Source organism: Rhipicephalus sanguineus, chromosome 6 (assembly GCF_013339695.2).
Source record: "Rhipicephalus sanguineus isolate Rsan-2018 chromosome 6, BIME_Rsan_1.4, whole genome shotgun sequence".
In the NCBI taxonomy this organism is placed as follows: Eukaryota; Metazoa; Arthropoda; class Arachnida; order Ixodida; family Ixodidae; genus Rhipicephalus; species Rhipicephalus sanguineus.
Genome location: NC_051181.1, coordinates 124,799,665 through 124,819,937, shown reverse-complemented (window position 1 = coordinate 124,819,937; position 20,273 = coordinate 124,799,665). Strand labels below are relative to the sequence as shown.

At 44.3% G+C, this 20,273-nt stretch overlaps 2 protein-coding genes across 5 annotated transcripts in view; one reads left to right on the top strand and one right to left on the bottom strand.

Moving 5' to 3' along the window:
* Positions 1-2,441: 2,441 nt before the first annotated feature.
* LOC119396350 (arginyl-tRNA--protein transferase 1) lies at positions 2,442-15,755 on the bottom strand. Of its 4 annotated transcripts, XM_037663535.2 has the most exons (14): positions 15,436-15,755; positions 15,254-15,317; positions 15,095-15,157; positions 14,905-15,004; positions 14,147-14,273; positions 12,367-12,498; positions 11,339-11,454; positions 10,163-10,258; positions 8,496-8,657; positions 6,415-6,576; positions 5,226-5,398; positions 4,801-4,900; positions 3,677-3,797; positions 2,442-2,721 (listed from the first exon to the last, which is right to left on the bottom strand). In XM_037663535.2, the coding sequence occupies exons 1-14, from the start codon at positions 15,527-15,529 to the stop codon at positions 2,543-2,545; spliced, it is 1,689 nt and encodes a 562-aa protein (XP_037519463.1). In that variant the 5' UTR covers positions 15,530-15,755; the 3' UTR covers positions 2,442-2,542. The 4 variants fall into 4 exon arrangements, with proteins under 4 accessions (XP_037519463.1, XP_049273016.1, XP_049273017.1 ...); XM_049417059.1 differs by lacking the exon at positions 6,415-6,576 and having other exon boundaries at positions 15,436-15,754; XM_049417060.1 differs by lacking the exon at positions 8,496-8,657 and having other exon boundaries at positions 15,436-15,752.
* A 566-nt stretch (positions 15,756-16,321) lies between these two features.
* The window catches only part of LOC119396349 (transmembrane protein 135), a 57,994-nt gene continuing 54,042 nt past the window's right edge, over positions 16,322-20,273 (top strand). Inside the window, exon 1 of the mRNA XM_037663534.2 lies at positions 16,322-16,712. Coding sequence (XP_037519462.1) covers positions 16,551-16,712 — 162 coding nt within the window. The 5' untranslated portion in view covers positions 16,322-16,550. The remainder of the gene's footprint in view (positions 16,713-20,273) is intronic.

Genomic DNA, 20,273 nt, shown 5'->3' with positions numbered 1-20,273 from the left:
CACCGTTTCAACCTCGATTGCGGCGGTGGCATTTTGACGGAGGCGATATGCTAGATGCCCGCGTACTGGTGCAATGTCAAAACCTCAGGTGGCCTAGATTGTCCGGAGGATTCCACTACGGTATTTTTCATAGCTTGGGTCGTTTCAGGGCATTCTCAAAAACTGATTCCGATCCACTTGTGTTATCCATAAAATTTGTTGTCGTTCGAAGAGTGTAACAAATTTTAGCACAGCGACGTATTACTTGTTCCTGCAGCGCCGAGAAGAAAAACCATCATAGGGAGTAACCATGGAGGAATGGGAGTAACCATGCTGATGCGGAGGTTGGCTGGTTACTTATGCCGTTGTCGTTCTAAAGTTTTTTTAGGCATTCGAAACTCATAATTATATAAGCCACAACGGGAAACAATTCCGTAATGACACTTCACTTGTTGGATGTGCTGTGCGTACTTTGTCTTCTACGATGAATCTGCGAGCTCGCGAGCTTCGCTCTCCATCATGCTAGCGACTCGAAGCCATAAGTGTATGACGGGTGAACTCCATGCATCTGGAAATAGCAGGCTATGTTAGGTAGCGACGTAGGCATTCGAAACTTGTTGAAGGCCACAATAGGAAATGTAATCACGTAACGACCACCGGGACTACGCAGGCTTCGCCATCCGAAGGACGTCCAGTCACTGGTCTGATGTGCTGTACGTCATTGCGATACTCCACGAGTTTATTTTTGGCGCGACAACAGGAAAAAGAGCGAGTCTACGGGCTTACTTGCTAATCAACGTGTCAGACAAGCGAAATGCGCCGGTGACAAAAAGAAATAAAAAAAAAAATAAGAGTGTTGGCAAAGAGGAGGTGGAACTATAGTCGGGAAATCCGAGGGGTATACACGACCGTCGCAAATGTGTGCTTGTCCAAGGACTAAACGGTTTATGTACGTCCATAAATATATCTATACTGTGTTCATTAGCTACAGGTAGGAAAATGGTGAACACAGGTGGCTGACTATCGCCATTATTATCTAGACAGTGTATATTGTTCTCCACTACATCTTTATCACTTCTCTTCCCTTCACAACCCACCTGTCCCATAAATGTATTAGGCTACCGATTATCTACCCTACACATTACACGGTCTGCCCAATCCTAATCGCCTAATTAATCTACTGGGGGGACAAGGGGTGTGCTAGCAACCCCACGGAGAAACGTTAGGGGAGCGGAGCCCCCCCCCCTTCTTTCGACAGGGGACACTGTCGGCTGCCCACTAGGCAACCAACAACTGAGGCCTCTTCAGTACCCAATTGTGAACCGCCCTATTAGTGACTAAAGAAATGTGTGCAAAATTAACGTATAACAAGACGAAGGTCAAAGGACTGTGCGTGTGTCGTGTGGCCTAGCTTCTTCATCTTATATTCATTTCGCAACACAGTCGCTAATTGCTTTTTAAGTCTTTTTCACCTGCCATGGTGGTCAAGTGGTTTTGGTGCATGACTGCTGACCCATAGGTCGTGTGATCAAACCCCGACCACCACGGCTGCATTTCGATGGAGGCAATATGCTAGAGGCCAGTATGCTTACACTTAGGTGCACGTTAAAGAAGCCCGGGTGGCCGAAATTTCCAGAGCCCTCCACTATGGCGTCTCTTATAACCATATCGTGGTTTTCGGATGTGAAACCCCAACAATTATTAATTACAGTTGAAAGTCGATTTAACGAAGTGATGACAGTAAGTGTGCATAAGGTTTCTTCCTAATACGAGAAGCTGTCACGAAAATCTGAGATGCAGTTTCAAAGTGCGAGCCAGCGACATCATTTCCAACTTAACCTCTGTGTTTCATCCAATAAAAAAACATCCTTGACAACAATGAATCTGAGGAAGCTGCTACTTTCTCCACATAGGTGAAGGTCCTGCCTTTAGCATCTAACGGTGATAGCTTTTAAAAAAGTTTTTCATGTTCGCAACGTCCTATATTGGTAATGAGAACTGTTCCGACTCACACTTATGTCAATCGATGGTATCGGTGTATGAGGAGGTATAGGTAGGTTCTTTGAATAATGAGAGCTCGGTGTGTGTGGACATTCAAAATTTTGAATATATATATCATAAACTTCTCTATTGTATTCAGGCATTCAATGCTTGTAATTGTCGAACGGTCATTCTGCTTGAATTGTGCAGAGTAAAACTACCATTATCATAGTCTTTAATGAGAAAGACGGATCCACACCGAGACTTTTTTTGTTGTTGATTTTTGCTGCAATATAGTAACAGCTCTTGTTGCACATGCAAGCCAGAAAGTGAGCGAAGACCTGGATACCGAATCAGATAGGACTCTATTCGGATCAATATTCAAAACTTTCTGGTGTTTGCAGCTCGAGTTGATGGTGTAAAAGGCAAGGTCTAACTAACTTGCCATACGGACATGTAAGGAAGCCAAAAGAAAGCAAGCGTCATATTCCTAAGTTCACTTTATTCACTCAAGTTGAAAGAACAGTCCAAGTTATAGTTATCACAAGAGGGAAAAGCACCACAGTGGCTTGATCACTGCCACTCACGACTTGCGGTAGAGAAAGAGCCGTTTGATGCACTTCTTGCCAACGAGGTTCGCGTACTCTCTGACCTCGGGTTTGTCGGCGTTTCCTTTGAGTCGACAGTACTTCTTGTACGTGATGACCGTCCTGTTGTGGAGAATCATGACCTCATCCAGGTCTCGTACAGCGTTTTCGTCACCTGCTTGCCGAAAAACAAAATTAGTGAATTGGCTGAGCGATAGATCTAAGTCACATCAATCACCTATAACTGTCACACTAACTGCCACACTACTTATTAGTGTCGTCTGCTCCCTTCTTTGGCCACTAGCCACACTCTAAAGCATGCATTGACACATGGGAAATAACGGAGATTGAGAATGTATGATACTGCTTGTGGGACTGCTGATCCCGGAGTCCCTGTCTCGGTATTCACGACACATGCGACTACTCTCTGCTATCTGTTGTGCACCGGCAGGCATGGCGAAGTTTGAACAGTGCATACTCATCTCGGAGGCCATGCTACATGTATCACCCGTCTACACTCCAGCACATGAGAGAACATACTGAGGATCTTCAATTAGTCCTGGACTGCCCGAGGTAGTGCTTCCAGAGCGTACAAAAACTTGGGCAGTCCTAAACAGTTTGGGATGACAAATCGCAGTGACATATTAGCACGTACTTGACGAGGCTAGCGAGATGGACAACAAAGAGGTGCCGTGCTTCAAGGACTGAGCTGTCCAGCTAACTTGGATATATATTGGAAAAAGCCAGATTACATATATCAAGCTTTTTGATGCGAAGCATTCACTTGGAGCAGCAGTTTACTTCCAAGCAGTTTATGGGTTCACATAAAAAATGTGGGCTAGCATTGGGAAGAGATTTGTATACAGGTAGAAACTGCATTTGTACTCTTATTATTTTGGTGGAAAAGATACAAGCTCGTCAGACAATAGAAATGCCGCTGCCAATAACAGCCATTTTTTTTGGCAATCGTGGACCCAAGGTCCATAGAAGCCGTTTTGTTTGTTTACTTTGCAGTGAGATCCAGATGCTAGGTGAAAGTAATGTACAGTTCAGTCCCTACTATGAATGTGGTAGTAATGAGTAATTAGACTTTTGAAGCTAATTTGACAAGCAGTGATAAAGAACAGCACCTTTAGTTGGGTCCTGTTCAAAGCGACAGTACTTGTTGACATCCAGAAGGGGCTTGCATTTCTCTATGGGATGCCATGTGTAGGTCTCTGGGCACAGCAATCTAGATGGAGAGAAGTTACCCTGGAAAGAAAACGAAAAATACGAAACATGTTGGGGCAACAAAAATGCGCTTATATCTAGAGGAGCGATCATGGCACAACTAAAGGTTTGGGGCACTTCAGTTAAAAGAATCTTTGACGTATGTCACATACAAAGCGACTAACAATTTTTAGAAGTTATTGGATAATTGCCTTTTGCTCACTTGCTCTCTAGGGTGTCTCTATTTTTATTAGACTCACCAAATTCCTTAAGTTGCTGTACCCACACATTCCTATTTGAGCACTAGACTTGGAGTTGTTAGAAGTGCCTGTCCTTGTCTGCCTTGTCTTTTTATGTCCATTTTCATTTGCGCAAAATTTCGACTGTGTTATAATTGGTGCCCTCTAGACAAACAACAAGAGCTGTTCCTTGACAAACTGTTCTTGAATGACTAGCTATGACTTTACCGCATCAGCTCAAACTTGGGTAAAGCGAGGGTGCTTGCACTTTTCTTTCTTCAGCCTCCTATGTCCTGAGAAAAAGGAGGGTTACCTCTGTTGACAAGAGTTAGTTATGAAGAATCCTTGCAAATAAAGCAAGCGAAAACAACGCACTAGAAATGGTTTTGTTTTCTCACAGCTGACAGTAATTTCCGACCCATGCAGATGCACTATCACAAATTTCCAGTGGGCTGAGCAGTTCGTTGTACATTTCATATTGGCAGGTTTGCTCCAGTAAGCCTCATGAAATTTTCGATGAACCATATTTTGCAAAAACACTACATTGGTACACCCCCGTCTGTTACAAGCACAGATATCACATTAATGAACTTTTGACAGTTCCTTAGTGAACATGCAGAACAAGTAAGCTCTCCATAACACACTGAGGTGCTTCTTTTTTTTTTAACAATGGCAAAGAAGAAGGCAATCTATTATATTCTATGATTCAACGTAGCCCATCCTTGCTCCTTTACATGTGGCTTCGATTGGGTGGCGAACGACGTCCCTTTGAGGCATCGACAAGCTGGCCTCTGTTTAGGGCATACCTTGTATCTCATCTTGGGACAGGTGTGGATGTAGAAGCCCATGCAGTAGTCCTTGATGCTAGGGCACATTTTGTGCAGCTGTCTTGCGTAAGCTATCTCCCTAGATAACGTGAGAGAAAAAGTGCCTTATCAGTGCAAACTCACACACAAAATGCAGAAGCATGTAAGGTTCAAAATAACACCAAAGGCAATAGGAATAACAGATTAACTTCATGGGTGAATAAAAACATTCCGGACTATGTTAGCTCTTGTTCCTTATTTTTTGTCATAAAAGGTGTATGCAGGAGGTATGTTGTGCTATTTTAAAGATTTACTGATCTGGGCAACTGATCATTTAAAATCTGACCACCCTGCATTTCCACTGTGCCATCTAACAAAATTGCAAGTTCATAACACAGGAACATATAGGAAGACGGCAAACTTACCTAAGCGATGCATACGTGCCTAGAGACAGGAAGCTGTAGTCTGGGTTGTAGTACAGATACACTGAAGAGAGGCACGTTGGCAATATGTCAATGACCCCAACCGCAATCAGATTTCCATCTAACCAGTACTGCTGGTGGAACGAGCCCAAGCTGTAAGGGCCTTTTGGATCATACTGCGTCAGGGGACAAAACAAGTGAACTTGAAATCACTACCAGTCCAGTCAATGTAACTGGAATGAAATTATTCAGCCATACTGAGTATACAGCATCACGGCAGTGTGCTGTAGTCATTTAGGTACTCCAGCCACCACGTGCTGGCACTGCGCTCATCTGAACTCGAAGTCGTACCCAACAAGTTAAAGAAAAAGAATAGAAAATGCTCAAGGCCATGACGCAGGCTGACGTAGCTAAACTCCTTGCCACCTTTTGATCCCCCCTCCTTCCCCCACAGCTCCCCCTGCAGACGAAAGAAAAGAGTGCTCGGAGCTTGCGATAAACCATCTGTAACTCCACTTATTCTTGACAGATATGAAAGATTCTTGTGGCATGAGATTTGTTAGGCAAGCAGATCCAATAGTAAGGTCATTCTATGATTACTCATAAAGGTCTGGCAGGGCCCCTTAAAAGTAACCCGTTTATAGCAACAGAACAGCAATAAGCAGTACCAGAACTCTCTATATATCAAGACCAATATAACAACTACACCTCAGCTGTTGTTTAACACCCTGAATGTAGGAAGTAGCAGGGAGCACATTACTACAGCAATTTATCTTCACAAGTTGATGACACTGTAGTTCTTTTCCGTATTTATTTATACGCACATGTGTAAATGAATACATACTGTACATATAAAGCAGGACATTTATAACAACATACCAGCAACAGGCATCACAGAAGCCTTACATAGGTCCAGTTAAACCTGAACTGCTCTTTAACACTGCGTATGTAAAATTCAGCAAAGAGAGCACATCACTGCAAGCATTTTTCTTAATAAGTTTACTGCACTGCAGCTGTGGATTCCTGCAGTTACACACACACACACACACCACTTAATCCTTACCAGCCATGCTCTGTTCGGTTTATGCCATGTTATACTCTTCAAATAGACATGTAACACACTTAACCCAATGAGAAAAAGAGAGAGAGAGCGCTGCTGTATGGAGGTTTAACAGATCCCTCAATCCTTTACCTGTAGAGGTGAGTTCACCAGGAACTGGCAATAGGACCCTCTGTCGCACTGGCTGGCTGGCTCCTTGTGCACTCGCATCTGGTAGCGCTCGTAAAGCTTCCACGACGTCTCAAAGGTCCTCTCAAACTCTGGTGAGCCTCGGCTCGAGACAATCGTCTGCACCTTGTCGTACGACAAAACAGAACTCGTTGAGAGGTGGGTGTAAGCGCACGTCTACAATACTGCATCCCAAGTCCAATGCATCAAAAGCCAATGCCATAATCATTATGTACACAGGCATGCCCTCCCTCGTTTGTTAGGGTACTATATGTATACCTCAAGTTTATTCCTAGAGATATAGCTGTACAATGACGAGAGTAATGCATGCACACATGCAGTCTTCGTATGAATTTGTAAACACTGAATGATGAAAGCAAGTGTGCAGTGTTACCAGTGCTGCGTCTGTACAAGGTGCTGGCCATTATTATTATCCTCTCACGCATACCTAACATAACGTTGCCATATGCAAGGACACTGCATGGGCTGTTAAATGCAGACAACGAAAATAACAACAAAAGGCTAGGCACAGTATGCGGTAGTTGAGGCATTTTGCCTCGCAACTATCCCAGTTACAGCAGTGCTTTATGTCAAATGACTCAACCATCAACCAATAGGCACGAGCGCCCTGTACAGAGAACAGCACTGGTTAGTAAATATTTCTATGCCACAAATGCCCATGCAAACACCCTCGCATCCTGCCAAAGCCTTGCTTTTTCAGCGATTTTTTAAAATTGTTTGGCCAATAAGAGGTAGTGGCAGCTACAGGGAACACGCACTGGAATACATGAATGAGTTTTTCTATTCGTGAAGCTTAGATCATATGTTATGGGCGACTCTGCAAAATTAATTTCCTGTTGCCCTTACTTTGGTCCCATTTAGTTTCATCAAAAGCATTGCACCAAATTTTGTGAGCTTGACGTGGGCGGAATTTTCAAAATATTGATTCACGAGCCTGCTCAGTCTGTGGATCACGTCTTTGTACAGCTACTTACGGCACGTTTACACTAGAGCGACACGACACCGATTTCGGTCTGCCGACTGTCACCGGGAGTGTCTTTTGTCAAGTCGTCATCCTATTTACACTGCAACGATGCCAACAGTCGACCGATCGTCTGTGGAATACGCCATCCATGTCTTGTCATGCTCCCAGCCTCTGGTCGGCCGATTCTCTTGTCACACGGAAGGAGCACGCAGCGACACCATACCAACTTGCATGAAAAAATTGAAACCGGGGACTAGCTGCTCCGCTCGTTTCCTCATTTCAGCTGTCCTCCCTCAGTCTACAACTGTCCCTCTCCGCATAATCTGCGCCACCCCCACCCCACGAGGTGGGGATAAACAAAGCCAAAGCGAAGAAAAGACGTCGGAGGGGTGCGCAAGATGCCCATTGTCAAATGCCCGAGGGCCTCGAGGAAGGCCTCCGTTATCTCCCCCAGGATCTCCCCTTCGAGGTTCGAAGAGTCGCACATTTGGTTTGGGCAAGGCGTGTTTTCGACTCGGCCACCAATCTCCCGAAGACTTCCCGACGACACGTTGGCCGATGTGTCTTGCTGGTGTTTTGGGGTCTGCCATCATGTTACACTACGACGACATGCTGTCTTTCGAAGCGTCGGCGTCGGCCTAGTGTGACCACACGGTCCGGCGACATCGTCCGGCCGACCGTCTGTGTCTGCCTCGTGTCTGCGTCGGCGTCGTGTTGTTCTAGTGTAAACGCGCCTTTAGCATCGACTGGGGTAGGCACCAATTTGTGAGAACATCGGAGACGTGAGGACAGAAAGTAATGACAATAACACAGAAACAGGGACACCGCTTTGAAGTGACCAATTCGCAAGTTTATTGTAAAAGATTACACGTGCAAGGTTGCGAGGCTAGAGGAAACTGATAAATAAGAAGGTGGCACAAAAAACAGCTCAGTGGTGATGTGTGTCGCAAGTCGGCACAGGCAAACCATACCAGCAGTGCTCTCTCTCTCTCTCTCTGTCCCTCACTTTCATGTTGAGAATGGTGATGGCTAAGTAAACGAATAAGAAATTGGCCACTACCTGTATTGGGCTATTGACTAGGAAGCGCCGAAAGCGCCGCTCTGTTAGCTTTTCAGGAGGGTCCTTGTGAATTTTCTCCTGGTATTGGAAGTAGACGGCTAAGGCGGAATCGAAGGAGTTTGCAAACTCGGGACAGTCAGGGCTATTCCGCACCAGGCGAACCTACATGCACAGACAGGCGAGGTGGAGACTGTGCAAAGGTCTGCAAATACTTAACGTAACAGTGAGATTAGACTGCTCCCGAAAGCATCGTGACAAACATGCGATTAAATAAGTTCTCAAGATCACTGACAGCAAGGATGTATGCTCCCATCATGATTCCACCATGCTATAATCTGAAGCATAGCAGAATGCAGGAGGCTCTAAAAGTGAAGGCACCTTATCCGACGCACATCTAGCACTATAACTGGCTGGATGCACTCGCTAGATGCAAGAAGTTGGAAAATTCTCCGTGCGTTCAAGCCCTGCGCGAATGTGACACATTTTTGCCAGTCACACATACAACACTCATAAGATTTTGGTGATTTGCATAATTCTATCTTTGTCTTTGGGTCCAGATAAATTAATACAACGATTTTCTGAGTGCATCTGTACAAATTCAACTTCCAGAAACTATTACAGTGCCACTTTATCCCTGGCGTAATGCCATATGCTTTCAATTTATCCCGTCTGATTAGACATCATTTACATTTCAGTATTGTAGAATGCGTTTAACATTCCTGTAATTAAATTTTGGCAAAAGTTTGCAACAGTTGAATTTAACTGCATGTGGCTTAATCAAGAGACTGATAAAAGATTACTTGGCGAGGGACAAACACTAGTAAGCGAAAACATAGACTCACAAAATGCAATTTTAAAATGAGCACCCCTTCTCTCCTATTCTTTAATTAAATTTTGTAAGGGAACATTTTCAAATGCAAGACAGGCTCCAAAGCTTATTTTTGGTGTGCATATGCCATTATGTTTCATAACACACCCAGCTATTACATTGATCTGAACACACTGCACGTATGAGTACACAACTTCTGGTTGTTTTTTTTATCAAACAAGAGTGAATAACAAAATGATCTTGCATAATGAACATGGAGGTACGGGATATAACTTAAGTCCAGGGTGCTTCTTGCTAATATCAGCATGTAACAAATAAATATATTTGTCATAAATAATGGATACTACAATAGATTTGTTTTGTGCTGGGTTTGAATGACGTTTGATGTCAGATATACATCCTCCAATCACGCTACTCATTGTGTAGAATGCTATTGCAATAGCTTCTGCACCTCATAAAATAGGCGGAGAGGGTTGTGTACAAGTGGGGGAAAAAGAGGAGAGGCAAAAGCAGGCATGCTTTCTGCATTGGTGAGCCATGTACAGTACTCGTGGATTGAAACACAAAAATTTAGGGCTAGGTAATGTACATACTTTCATTATAAGTGCTACAGTTTGTGTCATATCAGCGTAATTTTGACCCCGAACACCTACATCAGAGCCAACATTACCTCTACTGGCCAGATCTGCAGCGACATAACGTGGTTATCACGAGCAATTGCTCACAGCAGCTGTTATGCTAAAAAGAGGTGATGCTGTGTTCAGTCAGTACCACCGTCACAATGAAAAAGATGTTCTCAGACAGAAGCAATTGTGTGGAAAACCTCTCGTTCACTTACTTCGAGTTTGTGAGCAGCATCCGGGGGAAGCGGTTCGAACAAGAAGTCTTCCAACGACTTTGCCTCATTCTTAGGTTTCTTCGAGAAAAGCGAAGCCTAGAAGAGCAAAAAAAACATGGCTGATCCCTCCGTAGTAGGAATCGGTATAACATGAAAGTCAAACATGTCTACATAGAAGTAGTGCTTATCGTGTAGTGATATATGAGAGCTTGTACAATGTCTATTCGTGTTTGGCAGCTATAGCACCAATTGGCGTGGATGCACCCATGTTGACGCCTAGTTCGTAGAGGTTTTTAGCTTGAGCCGCGAACACGTGCGTCCCGCTGGCCTCTGTCTCGCTCCACCAAGGCACGACATTCGCCCGTCGAAATCGTGTCCTTTCTGCAACGCGTATTGCAGCAGTTTCGTTAGTTGGTGCTCTCGCAACCGAAGTAGTCGGCGGTGGAGAAATCCCGTTGGTGCATGTGGAAGCTGCACTACTCCAATGAGCCGGCGCACGCTGACACGAAGCGAAAGGCAAAGAACATAGCTGCGTCTAGGGTGCCTCGGCGACGCCAGCGCGGCCAGTGTCCCTCGCTGGTATCGAGACGTTTTAACCATGGCCTCCGATATCGCGCGCAATCTCGGAGTAAGCGCTAGTAAGTGTCGATCGTGACGCATTACTTCTTCTCACCTCTCAAAGACGGCGGCACTGCCCCGCCTACCTACACTGCCAACAGAGAGCACTGTGCAACAGAGAATGTGTGAAAGATATAAGGCGCGTTCGTGAAGTGTACAGCATCTGCCAGGTAGCTTAGTTGGTTTCGCGTCGGGCGCTTACCGTCGCGGCCGCAACGTCGTGGGTTCGATTCCCTGCGGCGGATCTTTTTCTTGGTTTTTTTCTTTCTCACCCGTTGGCGTCCATTTTATGAACGTCATATCCTGTAACGGAAGTACTTGGTGGACCCCGGCATAAAACACTTTCGTGTTAAAAAAAAGGAAGTTGTGAGGCCACCCTAATTGCATTTACGCGAGCGTGTCACGAGCCGAAAGGTTACAAAAACCGTACATCCACTAGAAAGGCAATTCCGAGAAAAATATGACAGGGCTGAAAATTTATGGTGCTGCTCATCAACAATACAATGCAGAGTATGCTGTGAAAGCACATTTTCTTAAAATGCAGGATACATCAACTACCTTGTCACTGCTGGGGCTGAGATCCTTTCCAGCATTACTCATTTTCAAAAGCTTCCTTTCTCGACGAATGTCACGAGCCTTACGGCACTTTGGCTTGTTTGGGTCAGCACCTAGACCTGTAAAAAAATATATATATATATACATGAAATTTAATACCAAATGATAAGGAATTCTAACTCCATAAATACTACATAACATTGGTGTGTGTGTGTGCGTGCGTGCGTGTGTGTAGGAGTCTCGCATTAATGTACTGCTGCATATTTACATACGATATCCTAGAAGTTCTTAGCAAATAGTCCTTTGCGAATAGTAGACACAGCTAGTGAATAATGAACACTAAACTTCGCTGAAAAACACTTAATAAAGGAACAACAAGGACAAATAATAAGCTAAGCAAAAAGTCTGTTAGACACTCTCTTCTTGGAGAACTGTACACTGCCTCACACAGCACACACACTGTTTGCGGTAGAGGCAACAGATGATGAAACGGCTCTGTTGCAGCAATTATGCTGTATTTTAGTGGTGTCGCAGCAGATGACGTGCACAATAGATCTATTTTTTAATGGAACGGGAAATTAATGCATGCCAACGTGGTATTAAAAATAGACCCACAGCAGAATTATGCGCGTCTGTGCAATATACAAACGTGAATGAACTGCGGAAGGATGGTTTGCTAGGCAAGTTGGTAATTCGTCTTGATGTCGCCTGTGCGAGAATAACTGCGACGAATGGAGAAAAAGCAAGAACACAGTGCAGTGATGACGGTTAGCTGGGTTTGCTTCCGTAATCTTAATCGTTTTCACACAGGCCACACCAAGGCCAGTTGTTTAGCTCACAGGTGTGTTTATCTGGTGCTTTCTGTTTACAAAACGCTCAATATGCTTTATCAGAATTCAGCTGCCTATGCAATATTGTGGCACTTTGAAAAAAGACACAATAGTGTACGCCTCAATAAAAGCACACACTATCCTGTCATAAATGCAGCTGAAGGAAGCCTGCCAAACCTCAGCTTTCGTGTACACGTGTACCTTTCTTTGGCACATGAGTCGTCTTCTCAGTTTTGGACGCTGTTTCTTCTTTGAGACGCTCCGGTGACTTTTGTGGATGTTCATCCATTGGCTCAGGAACTACGAATTCTTCATTTCCACTTCCACTTGTAGCTGTGTTTTAGAGAATCAAAAGAAGCAAACTTGCAGGGACATTGAACAAAGGTATTTTGGGTGTTGCATTTTATGCAAGAGCAGCAATGCAATTTCTCAGGCTGCATTCAGTATCTAATTCCAACCATTTTTGATATATTCCCACAAAAGGACCACTGGACCCCTACTGGCTATTAGAATCGACATTTTCAAAGCATAATGGCCAATTCACAATAACTCATCGATTTGTAAGCATCAGGACAGTTGTACAACTACTCTGAGTGGTTAGAAAAGGTATTAACTTTCAGAAAATACGAGAAATGTTAATGCCAAAGCACAACAGCATAAAATTAATTTACTTTAAAGTAAGATGTTCAGCAGTGCAGTGTCTTTTATGATTTAAATACAGCAGTGACAGTCAGTATTATGTGTAACGTCAATAAAACATAAAAAGCCACCCAATAATTGCACAGCAATTTTCAAAACAACATTGTGAAGGGTTGAATGTGCCTTGCATGGAAAAAAAAAAAGAAATTAGACGTGACAATGTAACTACTATTTCTCATTTCTAAAGTATGAACAATCCATGAATTCAGCTATGTTTCTGTGCTTACGAACTTAATCATCATAACAGAACAGGTTTTATATATGCCAGTAGAACAAATCTGCTTGTGGACATTACTGATGAAACATGAAGAACAGGCTTCTTGCGCAGGGCCAAGCTAGCAGAACTTTTGCTATGCCACAAAAATATAGTATGTGCCCTATACATACATCTTTTAAAACATTTCAGTAGTCTAGCCATTCTTTCATGCAACAATAGACTGTATTAGCATTACTTGATCTTAATTCGTGATCAATAATTTTTCAGTCAGTTCAAGTTTGTTTGCTTCTCGAAGTCCCTATATGCTACTACTTAGAAGTTGTATCCACTACACAAACTTAGGTGAAGTTCCATCGAAACAACCACTGCAAGAAGACAACAAGCATGAGTCATCCAGTTGTGTGGACTAAACTTAATGCCTACACCTGGCCATGAAATACCAAGAACAAATGCTGACATTACGGTACAAGAATTACGATTTGAAACTTCATCATTCGTTCAATCAGTGCAATCAGCCACAGCTGCCTTCTACACGTCCCGGAGATTATGCATCACATACCATAAATTAGGCCCACTAGGCGAACGTCACAATTTACAGCCCTTCACGCACTTTCCTAGAGTAAAGAAGTGTGCTGCTTACTGAATGTACAACGTCCACTGTCACCACAGAACAAGGCAGTCTTTAACGAGTTGCATGCAATAGACTGCGCAAGTACAATCTAATGTGTTTCACTTCAGCACGCTTGATATGCCTGCAGAAGTGTTGTTAGCTGGGCTAGTTGGTATGAATCCATCGCAATAAACAGCATGAGCCACACAGAAAGAAATGACAAGAACAAGCGCTCTCTTTCAACCAGACAATGCCTGTTTTTGTCAATCCTTTCTGTGTGCCTTGTCTTGATTTTTTGCACTGTTTACTGCGATAGATAAGCCTGCCAAAGGTTCAGCAACAGTGGTGGAGAAATCAAGGCAAAACTGTAGCAGCAGCAACAACCATGGAGGAAGCAAGGAAAACTTCCTCCATGAAAGCAGCAACAACTACAACATCAAGAACAATAAACTAACCACCAGTGGGCTTTAGGTTGCAGGTCTCTAGGTCAAGTTGTACGTTCGACTTCTTGTCCAAGAAGTCAGGCATTTCCATGACCCTATCGCCAGCTGCCTCGGCGCAGTCATCCCCCTTATCCTCCGGCTGGGTGGAAGAAAGAAATTCAGACAGAATCAACCCAGGGTGTTGTTTAGGCAGTATATGCGAACACGTACAATCTCAAGGACATCTTATGACACGGACAATTTACGATTTTGATGTCTTTATTCAGCATGCACATCACTTCCCTCTACAACGATGGCCAAAATTTCACATTGAACGCTGAACTACGAGACATATCTGAAATATTGCAGCTGCGTATAAAACTGGTTGTTTACTCAATCATTCCATCGAGCTTGAGTGTTGCTGTTATAATAGTAGACAGCCAACATCTTCCAATGGTAAGCCAACACTAATGCTCCTGTTGTAATAGTAGATAGCCAACATTTCCTAACAGTAAGCAAACACTGATGTTGGTGTTATAATAGTAGATAGCCAACATTTCCCAATGGTAAACGAACACTAGCCAACCTTAGGTATTATTTGGCCAGCCTTAGCCAATGCTCCAGCGCTGGCAGTACTCGAGTAAATACTGTAGGCCAGTACACTCCCGTTCACCGTTGACAACTCATTCAGAAACCGCAGGACGATACTCGACAAGATACGATCTAGCACGCAGAACAAGGTTTAACGCCTCGGATGATAGGCCCGCAAACTGGGTGCGATAAGGAGTTACCTTTTCGGCCTCACTCCTTTTGCCAGTAGCCAGGAACTTGTGTACTCGTTTCAAGAGCTTTTTCTGCGACTTGGTTAGCTGGAATTCAGCAACATCAAGCCTGCGCCGAGGTGATAGGAAACGGAGCAATTTTTTAAAGCGTGTAATCGACGCATGGAAGAAAAAAGATAGAAGGACCTTTGCATCTTACTTTATGGGGTACTGACGACAGCAGGTTGTCTTCATCATTGGTTTGTAGCAGTACTCGCCCGACCTTTTGTGAAACAAATAAAAAACGGAGGCGGGCGCTCGGAACAACATTCAAGTGTTGCAGAGATAGACGTGAGGAAACGAAACTACGTCCACTGACCTCCTCCATCCTCGATTAAGCAGGTCATCGTAAATTCCTGCCGTCAGCCTATGAGCCCACATGCCTGAAAGACGAAGCGATTGTACCCCGATAACTTAAACCAACACCCCAAACGAAACACCGGTCGCTGATGACAGCGATTCGCGACAAAAAAGACCAGTGACGCTAGTGCACACACGTACCGCAACTGAGGCTTGTCGATTCCGACTTGCAGTAGCCGCACCTATGACCACTGTGCTCGTAAAAATATTCCACGATCCCGTAGTCGTCATCCATCGGGAACCGGGCGTTGGGTGAATATCCCCTTTTCACCGTAGATTAAAAGAAAACTACACGGCGATCTGGACTATGCTGTGACGGCCTAGCGAGGAAGTAGATGGAGACTGCTTCGCTATGCCTGGTATGTCAATAGAAATCGCCGATTGCGCGACAGCGCTGATAAAAACAGCTTGTTTCCTTTTATGAAAGCTGTGAACGCGCAGCGAAAGAACAGGACGCTGCCATGTTGTGTTGTGTCACGTGACAAAAGAGGATGGTAGCTGCCGTCAGAGGTTGCGATACATTTCTGACGGCAATAGCTTCCTTAAAATTTGATCAAGTAACAAAAATGCGACAATTTTAAAATCAAAAATGTGAGCAGGTTGTGTCCTAACTGTGTTTTGTGCGATAGAGTTCTGTTGCAAGTCTCAAAGGCTACAAGTGAATTGTGGCCTCTGAGATGTACTTTGGCAACGCGCCGCAACGGCGCGTTGCCAAAGCCTACCTTGGAGGCCAGGAGTTTACATAAAAGCATAAAGTATGAAATTCTATGCATAAAAGCCGCAAATCATCGCACCCACAGATCTCCACTGAACATCAGCTGATCGCACCCATATTTAAAGTGGCGCTGCATACCACCCACTTCTGACGTTTTCTTACAATAACTCATACGTCCTGGATCACAAAACAACAATGACGTCATTGCAAACGTCATTTTTTGGAGCAGTCAGTGGCCAATCAGATGTGGCCTTCTACTCGGGTTACGCACGCCCTTCCTCCGTGCGCACGCCAACGCTGTGTTCGCGGCGAGAAGCGGAACGCGAGCGCTCGCCGCTTTCTTGTCCGCACATCTCTCGCCGGCTGCAGCAGCAGTGGCAGCACCGCCGCACTCAGGAGCTCAGCGGCGAAGGTGCATTCCAGGCGTAACCTTTTAAACATTCCACCCTCCGCTGTGGCGGGACTCCAAATGGTGCCGCGGCTGTTTTAACTCGGAAACAGGGTCTCCCTCGCGAGCGCGTGTGTGTGCCTCTCGGGCGGCATGGCGGTGTTCAGCAAGTACGCTCAACTGCTGGACTACCACCTGCCGTACAACTGCTACGAGATCGGCCACACCTGGACACCGTACTGCATCGACGCATCCGTCTACGTCGGGCTGCACGCGTTCAGGGAGTCGCTCAAGATCTACCTTCCGCTGTACGCGGTGAGTCAATGACCCGGGAAAAAAAAAAAAAAAAAGACCGGCACACCCCGGTTCCGGGGCCGATATTGGTGTGGGTCGGTAGGTCGACCGCCGGCGGATCGAGACTGACCCCCGTATCGCCGCATTTTGCGCGCGCACCGCGTATGCGTTGTTTATTATGGGGAACAGTGAATGTGCTCGTGAATCGGAGGATGCCTCGCATCTGCATCTGTAGGCGTGTCGTTGAAATAGGGAACGAGCATGTGTTATGAATGTGTGCATTGCGGCGAATTCTTCCGGTAGATAGATCGAGAAAGCTTTCCACTGTAACGCTGTGGTCGAACGCTCATTCTTTTCTCTTTCTTTTCTTCTTTCTAGGCGCGGTAGCATGCTCGCTCGCACGTTATCTTCATTACGGTTTCTGCAGCTAATGTCGGTTAATTCTGCGCTCGGTGCAAGTGATGCTTCAGCTCGATAACACGTGACTCGAATTGTTTCCTTGCGTGTCTTAGATTTTATCTTTCTTTTAAGTGAATCGTGTTTTGGGCCGCAGCTTACTCCGCAATTTAATTTTACTACGACGTGACGTACAGCCATTGTTGATTAATTGAATGAAGTGTGGATGTTCAACGTAATGTAGTGTGCACAGTCGCATGGATAAAAATAAAGGAACAAAAAGAAGAAAAGTTTGACACTAATTATCCGTCGGGGTTGCCTATCGTTTTAAGTCGTTGCAAAGTTGTAAGCTCTAGGGCGCCGATTTGATTCTCCGCCACATTTCTGTGAGAGTGGAACGAAAGAACGCCGGTGTAATTCTATTTAGGCGCACTTTATTATAAACCCCAGGTAGTCAAAACTCTAGTGTACTAGAATAATTTAGTCAAAACTAATCCCGGTGTGTGAATATTTATGACGAGTGAACATTGTCGTTGCGTCGACAATTATAACGTAGTACCGGGATTAGGAATGCGAATGCCAATTCATGTGTAAATTTCGTAGTATTTAGTGATCATTGACAACTTCACGGTGCAAACTTATGTAGAAGCAGAAGAGTAGCCGTATCCACACCCAAGCACCAACGTCTCCATTAAAAAATAATAATAAATAACAATCCGGAGCCCCCCACTACGCGGTGTGCCTCAAAACCAAATTCCAATTCGTCTTAGGCCATAAATAACGCCCACAAGTACTTTTTTAATCGTAATTACAGGCATGTTTTTGTGTACAGAATGGTCATTATAAAGTGTGTCAAACGTCGTTTGCGTGAAGTACACTTTTTTTGTTTGTTTTCGCCTATAGTCGCGTGGCCATTATAGACCCTGATTTCCAACGCGTGCGCAGCACAGCTCTAGCGTTTGACTTCTCGAAAAAAAAAAAAAAGACTAAGATCAGGAAAGAGGGAAACCCAGGCGTTCTAACACTTAATCATCTGCAGAGCGAAAGAAAAATAAATAAAGAAAAGGCGTTGACAAACTATTTCGCTTTTCACTCTCAAGGTTACCCTTTATCGTGAAAGCGTATACGCGCGAAGCAAGCATTCGAGCAACGCGGGCCTGACAAAAATAATCACACACGACGCAGCACTTTCATTGTGTCCTAAAAGGAAGCGCTTCCTTGAGTTCCTACCGTTTAAAAAGGAAACTGATTACCGGTTGAATCAAGGGGGTGCTCGCGGCCGTGGCCATAGGCTACAAGGTCTTACTTCATGAAGTTCGCGTACAACAGTGGTATTCCGGTTCACAGCATTCGCGTAATGCGCGCTGAGAATATAACCGCAGCGCACATGTAATCGTTCGGCTTGCGTCACAGAATGGGAGTCGTCTCCCTCCTTGGGACAAAGGAAGGCTCACAAATAGAATAAGAAGCACTCGAGCGAGCATCAACGTCACATCTTCATCCGGACAAAACCGCTTATCAAGTTCTCACGTTGAGGTCATTGTGAACGAACGTCCACGCTGAAAACACGCGCGAGTGCCTTGAATTAATTGAAATCACGTTTATTGCTACTTCTTACGCCCGACTTTTAGACTAAAGGGTGTGCTATTTAGCAAATGAAAGTTAATGTTTGTTTCTTTCTTTGGGCACTTCGATAAGGGAACTTGAGTGTGACGCGGCCGAACGTTCAACAGATGTAAACGCGGATAACTATTTACCCGCCGCGGTGGTCTAGTACGTGGTTATGGTGCTCGAGTCCCAAAGGTCACGGTATCGAATCCCGGCCGCGACGATCGAATTTCGATAGCAGCGAAATGCTAGAGACCCGTAGCTTAGATTTAGGTGCACGTTAAAGGGATACTATAGAGAAACAATGGATCCCTTTAGATCGATAAATTGTGCTCTGAGAACTCTAATGTCGTTAATGTCGCCATCATAGGTTTATTAATAGAGGAGAAACTCAAGTTCAAAGTTTCATTTTTAGATTTTGCGCCGAAATCTCCCCGCGTGACGTCACGGATTTCAAAGTGTATTTATCGTATTTCGGCGCCATTGGATCAACAAAACTACCTCAAACTTGGTATGTTAAGTCTATGGCCCCCTCAAAGGACATTGTACTTCATTTTTACCGATTAGGAACTACGTAGTCCCTAGTAGGCGCCGTCAAACATGTGACGTCATGGCAAATGGTGCGGAAACTTCAAGGTGGCGTCGCCACCCACATTTTGTTTTTGCGCGTTTTCTCGCTTACTAAGCTTCTTCTGGCAGCAAGCGTGGTGTTTTGGGGATTGTGAATGAGTACTTTACTAATATGAGAAAAATCGTTTTGCTCTTTAGTGTCCCTTTCAAGAGACCCAGGGTGGTCGAAATTTCCGGAGCACTCCGCTACGCGGCGTCTCTCATAATCATATCGTGATTTTGCGATGTAAAACCAAATAATAATAATAATAATAATAATAATAATAATAATAATAATAATAATAATAATAATAATAATAATGGATAGCGATTTTCATTATTTGCCCTCGTATTACGTAATACGACTACGCTATCGACCACATGACTACATGTTCTGAAGCTCGTTGCACTTAAGACGCTCACATGAGCCGATTCGTCCTCCTCCTCATTAAGGATGGCGGAGCGTGAGCTTAGCGTGTTTCAGCGACAATCGAACGAGGAACGTTAACTGTGCTGTGTATAAAAAGCCGAGGCTTCGACTTGTCTTTCTCACAACAACTGTTTTTCTTAGCAGTATTAATACATGCCCAGCTCAACCTCGGAAAGGGAAGTGGTAAGCCGATGTGTCGATCATTATATATATATCGATTAAGGCAATAAAAACAATAACAACGCGAGGTAGGGGAAGGCATATAGTATATACGCGTATGTAAGCGTTGCTAAGGAAAGTAGTTGCTGCTAAGGACAAATCCCCTTTTCGATACGATGGCTACACAACAACATTCCTTGTTCGATGCTCCTCTTGATCACTCGAAGCATCCGCCTCCTATTTCTTTCTTTCTTTCTTTCTTTCTTTCTTTCTTTCTTTCTTTCTTTCTTTCTTTCTTTCTTTCTTTCTTTCTTTCTTTCTTTCTTTCTTTCTTATTACCTGAGTTGTCTGTGTGCTAAAAACTTAACGCTGATATTCCC

Bases quoted from the DNA above. Each gene is read 5' to 3' on its own strand.
- LOC119396350 (XM_037663535.2), bottom strand. From the start codon at position 15,529: ATGGATGACGACTACGGGATCGTGGAATATTTTTACGAGCACAGTGGT. The intron at 15,005-15,094 runs GTAAGATGCAAA...ACCTCGGCGCAG, and splicing joins TGTCGTCAGTACCCCATAAA to GCTTGATGTTGCTGAATTCC. The intron at 5,399-6,414 runs GTAAAGGATTGA...CCCCTGACGCAG, and splicing joins TGGTGAACTCACCTCTACAG to TATGATCCAAAAGGCCCTTA.